The sequence below is a fragment of the Rhododendron vialii genome, chromosome 8a (assembly GCF_030253575.1).
Source record: "Rhododendron vialii isolate Sample 1 chromosome 8a, ASM3025357v1".
Lineage (NCBI taxonomy): Eukaryota > Viridiplantae > Streptophyta > Magnoliopsida > Ericales > Ericaceae > Rhododendron > Rhododendron vialii.
In genome coordinates, this window is record NC_080564.1 from 31,948,291 (window position 1) to 31,961,328 (window position 13,038).

The 13,038-nt window shown below is 37.3% G+C and overlaps 3 protein-coding genes across 3 annotated transcripts; 1 reads left to right on the forward strand and 2 right to left on the reverse strand.

Annotated features, from left to right (window-relative positions):
- Window positions 1-1,397: 1,397 nt before the first annotated feature.
- Window positions 1,398-2,405, reverse strand: LOC131298773 (uncharacterized). Its single transcript, XM_058324243.1, has 3 exons — window positions 2,312-2,405; window positions 2,092-2,223; window positions 1,398-2,005 (listed from the first exon to the last, which is right to left on the reverse strand). Exons 1-3 carry the CDS (start codon window positions 2,403-2,405, stop codon window positions 1,398-1,400), a joined length of 834 nt encoding a protein of 277 aa, XP_058180226.1.
- Window positions 2,406-2,863: 458 nt separating this feature from the next.
- Window positions 2,864-5,265, forward strand: LOC131298774 (uncharacterized; the record flags this gene model as incomplete). The annotated part of the gene is made up of 4 exons (XM_058324244.1): window positions 2,864-2,933; window positions 3,007-3,074; window positions 3,178-3,237; window positions 4,973-5,265. Coding segments are annotated over 4 exons (393 nt in total), but the record flags the coding sequence as incomplete, so codon positions are not given.
- Window positions 5,266-7,621: 2,356 nt separating this feature from the next.
- LOC131298775 (uncharacterized) lies at window positions 7,622-12,497 on the reverse strand. Its single transcript, XM_058324246.1, has 8 exons — window positions 12,487-12,497; window positions 12,096-12,389; window positions 11,564-11,667; window positions 9,714-9,824; window positions 9,496-9,615; window positions 9,236-9,296; window positions 8,955-9,078; window positions 7,622-8,480 (listed from the first exon to the last, which is right to left on the reverse strand). Exons 1-6 carry the CDS (start codon window positions 12,495-12,497, stop codon window positions 9,250-9,252), a joined length of 687 nt encoding a protein of 228 aa, XP_058180229.1. The 3' UTR covers window positions 7,622-8,480; window positions 8,955-9,078; window positions 9,236-9,249.
- Window positions 12,498-13,038: the final 541 nt, after the last annotated feature.

The following is a 13,038-nucleotide window of genomic DNA, read 5'->3' on the forward strand; positions in this document are numbered from 1 at the left end:
TTAGGTCCAAAAGGGGGTCCATATAAAGGGCAACTTAGGTCTAAATTCATATTCGACTACGAACCGACTCCATTGAAATTTATTTTTATACTTTTCATGTATGGAAAATTTCCTTTTGTCTATTTCATTTTTATGTAATTTCATAAAAACTTATCTACCACTTGGGAATTTTTTACCCCACCTTTCACTGAAACCCAATCCCAATTCCCCCTTTCGTCGATTTCTTGGACACTGACGAGCAAACACTCAGTCAAACACAGTCAAACATATCCTGTCTCTCTCTATACTTTTCCATCTCTATCAAACGAAACCCTAGAAAATGTCGACCCATACGCTTCCAACCTTTCTCGTTTCACTCCCCGATCGAATCACTACGCTTGGAACCTTTCTGGTTTCACTCCCTGATCGAATCACTGGATTCAGACCCCCTGCTTCTTTCAAGTTCATGATCTTCGCTTCCGTCTTAACCCTCACTCTCTCACTCACTCTCTCACTCCTCTTCACTCCCTGGGCTGATCTATCCGATCTGAACATCGTAAGTACACTCTGTATTTGTAGTTAGCGTTTTTTTTTACAACCCTTTGGATTGTAAGAAAGGATGTGACAAATTCTTTTCTAAACAAATCCCTCTCTGTTCATGTCGGTGTGTGTTTGATGTAATTTTCCTGCTAATTAGGTTTTCAATTTCGGTTCTACATTTCTGTATCTGTGTAGTTAGCGTCATTTCTAAATATCGGTATGTGTTTGATGTGTTTGTGTGTGTTCCACACTTTGGGCGTGTTTCTCACCTCGTTGTATGTTTGTCTAAAGAATTATTTAATTACATTCTTTTTTATAACTTTCTTTCGGATAATTCTCTCTCAGTTTCTCTCAGTCTCAGTCTCATATTGCTATCATATTTCTAAAGATGTGAACACTAATCTACTCCCATACACATATTGAGGTCCATAACAACTACGTTGTTGGCTTTATGTGATGATTTATGTTCACTTTTTGACGTCTTCCTAAAATTACATCACATCAAATAATTAGGGCAGAACTCAATAGTTTATTAGAGTATGCTGGAATGAAAATGACCTTTTTCAATACATTTACACCTACAATGGAATTGATCCAGTTTCATATTGGAGGGTATCAAATGACATGTTTTAAAGGATAATTCTTATGTACGATAATTACTCCTCTTCTTTTTTTTTGTGTGGTAAATTAACCTTTGTGTAAATCACGCAAAGAAACCCGAAACATGTCCATTATAGACTCAAAGCCATTACCACATAGGCAGGGCCCAAAACTAAGAAAACTAGAAAAGCAACAATGCACAACACAACACTACACAAGTCTCTACAAATACACACAAATCGCCAAAAAGGCACAACACCAACTAGGAGCCAAAGATCCTAAAACTCAGCCTCCATGTACTTGCCGTCAATGATCAATCTATTCTCAAACGTAGGCTTGAGACGCCTCCAGGAAGCAATGGAAGCTAAAACTTTATCTACAATTTGGGCACCTATCATGGGAGCAGGCATAGCTTTCCCTTGAAACTGGCTAAAATTCCTCATTTTCCAGAGCCAATAAACTGCAGCTGCAAAAGAATCTTTCACTTTACAAGCAGTGGAATCCCCTTTCCTATGAGAGCATAACCACTCCACTTCCCCTTGCAGACCAAAACCATGCCTGATGATAATGTTCTTCCGGAGTAACATATCCCAAACCATACCGGAATATTCACAAGTAAAGAAGAGGTGATCATGAGTTTCAATCTCTTTGGAGCAAAGACTGTATGTGGCATCCACTGTCATGCCCCAACTAAGCAACATGTCCTTTGTAGACAGCCTTCCCAAGATGGCAACCCAGACAATGAAAGCCCATCTAGGGCTGTGATTAGGGAACCAGACACATTTAGTCCAAGGAACGCTAGGATATGTTACCCTCAAGGTTTGCCAGGTTGTGTTTGTGGGAAAAAGCCCATTACCAGTAAGAACCCATCCGACAGAATCTGATACTGCTGGATTTGGGACTAAATGAGAAGGAATGTTGGCCAAATATTCCTTGTTACTGCATTCCCGGGTCTAGGCCACTTCCAACCACCTTGGTTGATGATAGCAGCTACCTTAGTATCCAAGGATCTACCCAAGTTTACAACTGTCTCCCCAAAGTTCTGGTACAAAGGACCTAGGGCATGCCAGTTATCAACCCAAAGGAAAGTGGATAAACCATCACCTACAACATACTAAATCCATGGTTGGAAAGTCTCTCTAAGTTGAAAATTTTTCCTAATGGTCCATGAAGCTTCATTAGGAACCTTAACCCTCCACAAACTGTTCCTTGATGACATAGGTATGGATCCACTCAATCCAAAGAGTATCAGCTTTTAGACAAACAACCCATAAATGTCTCAACATTAAGGCCTTATTCCAATCCTTTGGAAGCTCGAAGCCTAACCTCCCTTCACTTTTTGGAGTACAAGTAGACTTCCAAGCCACCTTAGCACCTGAGGTCTTAAGATCATCCCCTCGTAGTGGTCAATTTCTCCCCCATTCTCCCCTTTTCTTTTATTTTTTGAAAGTGATCCTATCAATAGTTTACCCACTGGTCTTCTTTTGCTGAATCACAATGTGTCCGAAAATATATGGACGAATCCGGTGCAAATCCCACACCCGAATCATGTCGTGTCGACACGGATACTTCGGCCAAAATCGAGGATCCATGTATCATTATATTTATACACACACAATACCTCAACTCGCTCGTTCTGGCCTTCTAGGTTTTTGTGTATTGTGCTAAGTAGTTTTTGTTATTTTATTTATTTATGGTTTCATATTGTTTTAAAATCCTGGAAAACATATTGTTCGTGTGACACCAAGTTCCAGAATGCCACATAGGCGTTTATTGGAGAGGAGGTGCACTTTTGAACAGCACCACACGCCCAGGTTTGGTCCTTGAGATTGACATTTTATCCTTAATTTGTTTTTATTGCTTAATTTTTTTGAAAAATTTGTGTAGGTTTGGGTCTAAAATATACTTTACTTACGCACTTCGAGGTTGTGCGAGTTACTATGCAAACAAATTGGGTACTTGTTAATCTTTTTATATCTTTTCAAAGATAAAGGATGGCCTATTTCCAAGTTGATTTGTGTGCTCCACTTGCTGAAACTGTGTTGTTATGCAATGTAGGTGGAGGACATCCCTTGCGGTACAAAAGGGGGTGTTATTGTCATATTCGATAAAATTGAGGTAAGACTTGTATTTTGCTGTATGAGCTTGAAAACCTTAAACTCTTTTTCTTAAATTTTGCAATTTTTAAGATGTAAAAATACATGATTGATCTTTAATAGGTATGAGAATTTGAAATTTTCTTAAATCAAACCCCTTCTAAGATACATATAAATATAAAGAAGGTGATGGGAATCTAAAGTTAAAAATTCGTATTAAAAGGGTTGTATCCATAATGTAGAATCTAAATGTATATTGCCTAAAATCTTATTAGATAACTATAAGGTAAAGGACACTCATAACATAAACTATATGGTGAAGTATATTTTCAAATTCAAAATTGTTGGCTTTCTATTGTATGTTCCATTTTAGATGTGTTGTGTGTGTCGTGTTTTTAACTTATTAAATGGATAAAGCTATTAAACCATAGTTTCAAATAACATATCTAATTTGTTTTTGATGACGGAGTAACAATCCTACAGCTAGGCCCTTTGGACTCGACTGGACAACCCAAACTTCTAGGGGAACAAGCGCAACAACACACCGCCACGGCCCCCCACGTAAATCAGGGTATTTACCCAGCGGGGAATCGAACCCCAGACCTTGAGTACTCCCTAAGCCTACCTTGAGTACTCCCAAAGCCTGGCATCCGCCCGTACCCCATTGGCTCTTCCACACATGCCGTCATCATGTTCACATATATGAGAAGTTATTAGCTATATCTACTATTTCCATTAGCAACCAATAGTGAATGTGATCGAGTTTGAAAGGAGTTTTTCTCCAGGCAATCGAGTAAGCTCTTTTCTTTCCTTTTTTTTCAATACATAATTACTTACTCTCTGAACTCCTCAGTTATAAGCTAAGATTGAGTCATTTTGGTTTGTGAAAGAATAAGGTGGTTTTTTTTTGGTTGTGGTATGATTAATTAGGTTTTTGGAAGTGAACATCAGCTCACGTTGTATTTGATTGTGAAGCTGCTATACGGCGATAAAATCGACATCGTTGACAACCATAGCTAAGAGTCAAAGGTTCCAATGGTGCAATGTTTCTCAATCTCTCAAAGTTTGTCTATTGGTCAATAAGGCAAAGGAATTTTTTCTCACCAAAGTTTCAAAGGAGTATCAACCATGTTCTTTTCTTTTTGCTATTAAAGGAGTATGATTGGATAAAGACTTTTGAACATTATCAATGTAATTTTTTGATTATTCAGTCTGGGCTTTTATATGTTTTTTATGCTTTTCATTGAAATATCAAATGGATTTCAATTACTTCAAAGTTATACTTCACATAGCTACTTTTGAATCTACATCGTTCAAATGTGTTCCATTGATTTGGAAATTTACATAATCTGATCCGTTGATTTTGGAATCGGACAAAGGAGACAAACAAATCGGGATGAAGGGAGTACTATTTTTTGTGTTTTGGGGAGACAAGTAATTGAATTACTTTAGGTTTGCAAACTTAGGATGTTCACTAATTGTATTTTTTTTCTTCTCTCATTGGCATAGAGAAAGGTAATGAGTAAAGAATTTAGACCCATTATGTACATTTCAAGTTGACGAGGTTGAATCCACAAACCTGGAAAAAAAATACTGATAGACCCTTTGGCAATCACCTGACAAAGAATACATGATGCTAAATTTTAGAAATACATAAGAGCATACATTTTCCTTTGTCTTTTAATTCAATTCCCGCGTATGCACGGGCTCACTGATAGTTTGTTATTTGTAAATTTCTCGTTTTAATGCTTCTCCAGGTTGTTCACCACCTTCATGAGGACTCTGTCATTGAAACTCTGCGCGACTATGGTTTAGGGTATGATAACAGATGGATTCTTGACAAGATTCATCATGAGGTCAATGAGTTTTGCACTTCTCATTCCCTTCAGGAAGTTTATGTTGATCAGGTAAGATACCATGAATTTATGTGTATGCTAGTAGCCCGTTGGTAAGTTAATTTGATGCCAACACATGAAATATTTTTTTGCAAATTATTATCCAATTGGAAAGTGATAGATTCTTACATAGTGTTTTCACATATTGTACTTATGCAAGGGCTTTTTGACAGTTTAATATAACTCAAAACGATGGAATAAATTTTTTCATCTTTAAACTAAACGAGTTATATTCTAAACTTTTTCCCATCTGTAATTTTGTATCATCTTTTGCTAATAAATAAATTGTTTATGGTGCCATATGAAAAAGCTTATGCATTTTGAATTGCCTATTCTACACAACTTTAGAAGACTTACTGAAAATAATCTTACAGCAACCATAAATAGATTGTTTTGACATAATGATTGTCGTACATTTTTTTTTTGTTTTCAGATTGATGGTGAACTAAAAGATGCTCTACAGGCTGATTGCACACGGTATGCTCCAGGTATTTAAATTATCAGTGTGCATGTCACAAAACCTACCATCCCTGAGAGGATAAGATGGAAATTTGAAGATATGAAATTGAAACGCATTGAACTCTCTGAGGTTTGTCTACTATCATTTTTTTAGTATTTGGTAACTTTGACTTTGTGTTTCTCTTCATAGTAAACTGATGGGGGGATGCGGAGCAATAGGTCTACTCCAATCACCTTTATTACACGCATACATATTTTGATTATCTCAGTTCCAAACAAGTGGGGAAGGGAAAGAGAGAGAGAGGGAAAAAAATGCATCCCAAGTGCCATTTGTTATCTGTCTTCTAAGCCATCGAATTACTTATGGGTGGGACTAGTCTACTAGACATTGGCCCTGCTGTATAGTGGCGGCTTCAGGAATTTTTCCAAGGTAGTCAATGTCTAGTAGACTAGTCCCACCTATAAGTAATTCGATGGCTTAGAAGACAGATAACAGATGGCACTTGGAATGCATTTTTTTTCCCTCTCTCTCTCCTGCCCTTCCCCACTTGTTTGGAATTGAGATAATGAGATAATCAAAATAGGTCTGCGTATAATAAAGGTGATTGGAGTAGAGAAACACAAAATCAAAGTTACCAAATACTAAAAAAATGATAGTAGACAAACCTCAAGAGAGTTCAATGCGTTTCAATTCCATATCTTCAAATTTCCATCTTATCCTCTCAGGGATGGTAGGTTTTGTGACACGCACACTGATAATTTCAATACCTGAAACATACCGTGTGCAATCAGCCTTTAGAGAGCATCTTTCAGTTCACCATCAATCTGAAAACAAAAAAAAAATGTACGACAATCACTATGTCAAAACAATCTATTTATGGTTGTTGTAAGATTATTTTTAGTATGTCTTCTAAAGTTGTGTAGAATAGGCAATTCAAAATGCATAAGCTTTAATATGGCACCATAAACAATCTATTTATTAGCAAAAGATGATACAAAATTGCAGATGGGAAAAGGTTTAGAATACAACTCGTTTAGTTTAAAGATGAAAAAATTTATTCCATCGTTTTGAGTTATATTAAACTCTCAAAAATCATTCCCTTGCATAAGTACAATATGTGAAAACACTATGTAAGAATCTATCACTTTCCAATTGGATAATAATTTGCAAAAAAATATTTCATGTGTTGGCATCAAATTAACTTACCAACGGGCTACTAGCATACACATAAATTCATGGTATCTTACCCGATCAAACACATCAACATAAACTTCCTGAAGGGAATGAGAAGTGCAAAACTCCACACCCTCTACTTAAGTCCCAAAATTAATGACAAGTGGCACATTCACCGCAATAACCACTTTGCTTCTCGGCACCCCACTTCTTGTCCCCTCAGCTTCAATCTTAAAGACTACCTCCATTCCAAAAAGTACGTGTTGTCCATCCAACATGTGCAGAAAAATAACCAAAGTCAATGCAAGATTTGAACTCTCTCCCAAGCTCAAGTACCAGTAGCAGAGGAAAAGTTTCTATTCCTAAAATACAAACAGAAGGAAGTGGCTATGGCGCTATGCTAACAGTAGGTGTGCAGTGCTCGTCAAGTAGGTCCTCAGAGTTGTCCGATTGCTATTGCATGTTGTGGTTGGTTGTTTGCTTTTACGTGAAGTTGATAAATTTTGGGTAGGGAAAAAATTGAAACTTTAAACTGTAGGTGCCTTGGTGATATAGTGGAATGAAGAGTTTTCTTATTCCATGGGATGCATAGATCTAATTTGCAGGATAAACTTGATTTCTTTTTCCTATTGTGTTTTTTGTCAGAGAATATCTATTTTCTAATGAGTTTTTAAAGTGGACATTTGAGACAACAGATAGGGCATGAATTCATATTTTTAGACAAATATCAGATATCCCTTTGGTGGTTTGATTGAGTAGATGGAGACATCTTTGTAGGAATTTTTACAAACTGGATGTAGAATTAGGATAAAGTCTACTTGGAAATTGGCTTGCACATGAGATCAAGATCGGTAGGGCTTATCCATTATCTTGGTGTGGGTTGCTTATTTGGTTTAAGCAGAACGGAACTGTTTATGTCTAATGCAACTTCAAGAAGGCCACAGATGCACAAAAGAATCAACTCTCGGAGGGGACAAAAAGAACTGAAGAAGAAATGAACAAATAGCCAACAAAAGTACAAACAAAAGTCATATTTGCTCGAGGGATTTCGACTCATTTCTTTATTCCCAATAAAATTTCATAAATACCAAGACCCTACAAAAAAGGCCATGGTTGGTATTATCATTGTTGGAAGTTGAGAAAATAGATGAGAAACTTACTTGAAATCGAAATAGAAGAGCGAGGGGCGATCTTTCTTAAGAGTAGAAATCGCAATTCACTTTTTCTTTTTTTTGTGTTTAATCCTTATTCTTTATTTCACAGATGATAACGTCCAAACACAAAAGGGGACCATGGTTGTATTCTTCCTGCTGGAACTTGAGAAAATAGATGAGAAACTTACTCGAAATCGAAATAGAAGAGTGAGGGGCGATCTCTCTTAAAAGTAGGGACCGCAATTCACTTACGATTTTTTTTATGTGCGTGTTTAAGCCTTGTTCTTTATTTCACAGATGATAACGTCCAAACACAAAAGGGTCACCCAATCTCATATAAGCAACACGTCAACACCAATGGAGAAAGGTAGCATCCGTTCTTTTTAACAAACTAAATAAAGCATCATAATCAACTAAGCAAAAACCATTTTATGCATGATCAAGAGACATAAAAGACGAATAGAGAAATGATACGAATAAGTAAATGTGGTAAAGAAGCCCAAAATACTACCTGAAGTTGCAAAGATCAGAACATCAGCATCTCATCTTTCCTGCTAAACGTGGATGCCTCGTTTAATGTCTCCTGTATAAAAAAAAACCCATTGATATGCAGAGAGAAATAAAGTCAGTCTCCTGTAATCCTGCTAAAGTCTCATGTAATGTAATAAATACAATATCTTCACCGTGTGTGTGCGAAGCAAAAATGGAGGAAGGAATAGATGAAAAAAAAGAGTTGCTTCCTCGGAGTCGTTCAGGCCGGAGACCTTCTCCATACATGAACTCAACCATCTCCTGAGAGAGAGAGAGAGAGAGAGAGAGAGAGAGAGAGAGAGAGAGAGAGAGAGAGAGAGAGAGAGAGAGGATATTTACGTGGGTTTCAAATTTTGAAAACAAAATCATAGTTTTACCAAAAGGCCATTTGACTAAACTTTTACAGAATTACCCTAAATCAGATTGATATTTACTGAATTGCCATCTTTATTCTCAGCCCCAGTATGACACACTATTTAAAAAAATGCCATCTAAAAGTTAGTTTGTGAAAGAGATAGAATTAGACCGTTGGATTTGTAGGCACAGTGCAGCCTAACGTCAAAATTAAATCTTGATGAACTTGCTATCGCTCCTATAGACCCCTAGTCAATGAACTCACCTCCTCGCTTCGCCAATGAGCTCACCTCCTCCTGTTTACATTTTTTGAAAAAAGCTTCAGATTAGGGCTCATTTAATCAAAATTTAGAGCATTGTACAAAAGCGAGGACACATCAATTGAACAAAGAACACAGGAATCTTAAAGACGACCGTGTTGGAAAATATAAATTGAAGGATTGAGAATATTACCTTCTTGAAGGGACTCACCGCCGAAATCCAATCAAAACCTTTACTAACAATACAGTTCTACCTACAATCCAGGAACCCCCATGTCAAGAAAAATGATATTTATGCCACAAACACTCCTGTGCATTATTTTTGCATCAAAAAAATAACGCACAAATATAATCTACAATAATTTTGTTCCAGGAAAAACATCCCAATAGCCAAACTTCTAAATTAATTTCTTCATTCAAATTCCATTACCCTAGTCCGGTCCAGTTGCTAACCTAGAGGGCTGAACCTAGACTCCTCTTGTCCCTTCCCACTGGTCCTCATGTCACGCTTTCTTTTCCACTTTTCTTTTACCTCTTCGTCATCCTTCTTCAGTCTACCTCCTCTTCTGTTATCTGCAGAATTCCAAAAGACAGAGAGTTATTCGGTAAAAGCACAGTAGCTAAGACAGTAAGACCATAAGAAAAAATACAAGGCTGAGCTTCAGGCATACCCTCTTCTGCATTTTTTTCCACCGCCATTCTTGATCTGTCAAAGACACCTGTCTCAAGGGATGAAATCATACCCTCTTTTGCCAATGGTGGTATCCCACAGTAGAATACTCCTGCAGATCAAATCTTGTTAACACTTCTAGAACTTCCATTCCTTGTTAGTTACATGGATTATTAACATCGTAGAAACACCTGACATGATGTTTACAACTGTCTATTCGCACTTTGATCAGAAATTCATAAAAGCTTGTGTGGTTATTGGGATCGTTTAAATTGCTTAGATCAGTAGTAGAAAAAACAAAAATCGGTGTTGGGTGAGAGCTTAATGTTATGTTTTGGATCACATCTGGTGTTTTGGCTGTGCTTGCTGGGTGCTAGTTTCGATTGAGCAGTAGCATAGTTGGACCGTTCTAAAATTTGACTGTGCTGAATGTTTCTGTTGTAAGTCTTGCCATTTCTTTTTGCCATCCATGAATTTATCATTTTCTGTATCTCATTGAAGTGTATACATGTATGTCTTCGGTCTCATTTTAAACTTAATATATGAGATCGTGACCTTAGTTAGCTACTGATCCGACAGGTGTCTTTGTAGTTGGAACAACTCGTAGGCCTAAAGTCCATAAAACCAGCTCAAGGGATGAAGGTTCCATTACTTCCCCTGTATCAAAGTCCTACGGGATATGAATCAGCAAGTTGTTTGACTCATCAATCAAACCCAAAAAGCATTTAGCATGGAGAATGTAAGTTTTCAAAAAGCATTTCAAAAGCTGAGCAAGGTACAACCAAAATGCAATATTGGAGTAATATCAACACAGGCTACCATAAAATGGTTCTTTCTTCATCCAATATGGCACACAAAAGTAATCCATTGGATACTACCCAATTGAAAAAATTCAGTATATCAAATATCATTTCATTTGCAACTCAGACCATAACAAAAAGAAAATGAAACAGAAGAGCAATGATTATACATGATCTTGAGATCCCTAACGATTAGTGCACCCATACTTCAATAGAAGGTATCAGTAAAAAAAAAAAGCCATTCTATACCTCGAGAAAAGAACACAATTACACAGAATTTTCGTAATTATAGCACACCAACTCTTTGACTGAGTTTCTGCATGCTGTATATGCAGGAGAACTACAGTTGGTAATCTATGCTAGTGCTAATAGACAGAACAAATAGGCACTCTAACAGCTCAGAATCTTAGATTATTAGGATAGCTGACTGCCATCTAAAGGGGAGAAATATCACAAAGAAAAACCCCACCTAGGCACTTCCTCCCACATCAAAAACCTCCACAAAGTCCCAAAATTGCTCAACAGGGGAAACCTTTCTTAGGAGGGAAGACTAACACTATATAATATGGTAAAGTTCTCCAAATTAACTATTTAGCATCAAATTGAAGTATTGCAACCATGCAACAAAGTTCCGCTATGTCAACATACCCATAGGAAAAGAACAGACCTGAATAATGTGGACATAAAGGCCATCGCAACCTCACTTTACCTCATCGACCAATGACTTTATCTTAAAAGTTGTCTTTCTTAAGCCGTTTCTTCCTATTTGCTCTAAGTTCTTCTGCAGTACATTTAATAGGGACAAACAAAAATTAGCCCATACAATGGCTACTACGAATCATGAAGAATGTGTAGTGCATAACAACCATTCTAGTTTGCATTGTCTAACATGTACCCAATGCTGATTTTTTGTTCTCAAATCCAAACATGAAAATTGCTACAAAGTAGAGCACAAATCACTATACAAAAACTATGAAACTATTGTTGTACATTAACAGGCCATGGCAAGGAAATCAGAATAAAACCCATCTAATTAATATGAAAGCTATACCTGTAAGATTCTGCTGAAATGATTGGGTTTGGACACCCCACGATTTCGTCAGAGAGCAACAGAAGTGGTCGACTTTTGGCAGAATCGATGGTTTGCCAAACACCCTGTTAACCACAAAAGAGATTTCTAATAACATCACGTCACGTTGGATGTGAACGATAAAGCTCCTTTAACTAAAAAAAGAGACAGAAAATAAGGAGCAAAATTCAAACCTCACAAAAACTATTCTCAATCTAAACCAATCACATGAGGACCATTTTTGGGTCTGGTTAGAACATCCACCATGCAGATCCTTTCAACAATGAACAAAAATTTTACTCAAGCAAAAATTGATTTAGAACTAAAATTGACTGTGCAGCAAAATAAAAAAAATAGAAGAGGAAAGAAAATACCTTCTAGTCTTCGGTATGATACACAAAATACACCTGAAGAGCATACAAAATACATTCATACCCAAGTTAGATGGGTTAGAAATCATACACAGGGAAGAAAATCGAAGATTAGATGGGTTGGATAACAAGAATCACATTACCTGCTGAGGTCAATCGCAACGATTTGGTTCTTGGTCTCCAACTTCGGTGAGTTAGATAGGAGAAACAAAGGGTTAGATTGGTGGGTGGGTGTAGAGAGAGAGAGAGAGAACTGGGTTGCTCGCCGGAGAAGGGTTCGGCGATGAGGGCCAACGCCGGAGAAGGTTTCGGCGGAAATGGAGATCCTAAGAGGGAGGGGGGTGCCGTGAATGAAGAAGTACTGAGAGAGAGAGAGAGAGAGAGATTTGAATTTTGAATCCAAATTTGGGGCTTTTGAATTCAGGAGCGAGAGAGAGCTTCAGCCGTGCGTGGCTGTGTGCAACGGCCTGTCTGTACTGGCAAGGGAAAAAAAAACAGTCCCGGTATTTGCCATTGAAAATCCCATTTATTTACCAAACTGCCATTCAAATGATAGTTTGTGAGGGAGAATTTTTGGACCCTTGGATGTGTAGAATTGAAGGGTTGAGATTAAAAAAAAAGGAATATTATTTTGGAATCTTGGTGATACCTTCCCTCCCTTGTTATATACACACTAGTGGCAATGCACGCGCTTTGCACGAAAATGTCATGCCCATGGAATTGCAATTGGCACAAGGTATTCGATAATTAACATCAATGTACGTATCAGTTAAAAGGTAAGTAGCAAACATTCAGATTCAGAGCTATTAACGACGATTACAGGGCATTGGTTTCATGAAAATCATAAAGTTCAAAAGATGCAGGATAGAAGTAGTGGTAATGTTTTTTACCTTAACAAAGAGCTATCTTCTATACTGCCGAATCATATCAAGGGAAAATTATGCAAAAACAGGTTTACGTACTTCGTTTTAGCCATGCCATTCGCACTCCTCGTCCTCCTTATATATCCTTTGTCGTTGCACTTTTGGCCACTCAACAATGATAGATTGAGAGAAATTTGAATACCAACAACAGAGGTTGGCAATG

What these genes read in the sequence shown, in the direction of transcription:
- LOC131298773 (XM_058324243.1), bottom strand. Translation starts at nt 2,405, where the DNA reads ATGTTGAGACATTTATGGGTTGTTTGTCTAAAAGCTGATACTCTTTGG. An exon ending in CAAGGAACAGTTTGTGGAGG is followed by an intron (nt 2,224 to 2,311) that starts GTTAAGGTTCCT and finishes AGTATGTTGTAG; the next exon opens with GTGATGGTTTATCCACTTTC. An exon ending in AGCTGCTATCATCAACCAAG is followed by an intron (nt 2,006 to 2,091) that starts GTGGTTGGAAGT and finishes CAAATCCAGCAG; the next exon opens with TATCAGATTCTGTCGGATGG.
- LOC131298775 (XM_058324246.1), bottom strand. An exon ending in GGAAAAAAATGCAGAAGAGG is followed by an intron (nt 9,616 to 9,713) that starts GTATGCCTGAAG and finishes GGAATTCTGCAG; the next exon opens with ATAACAGAAGAGGAGGTAGA. An exon ending in GTCTAGGTTCAGCCCTCTAG is followed by an intron (nt 9,297 to 9,495) that starts GTTAGCAACTGG and finishes CCTGGATTGTAG; the next exon opens with GTAGAACTGTATTGTTAGTA.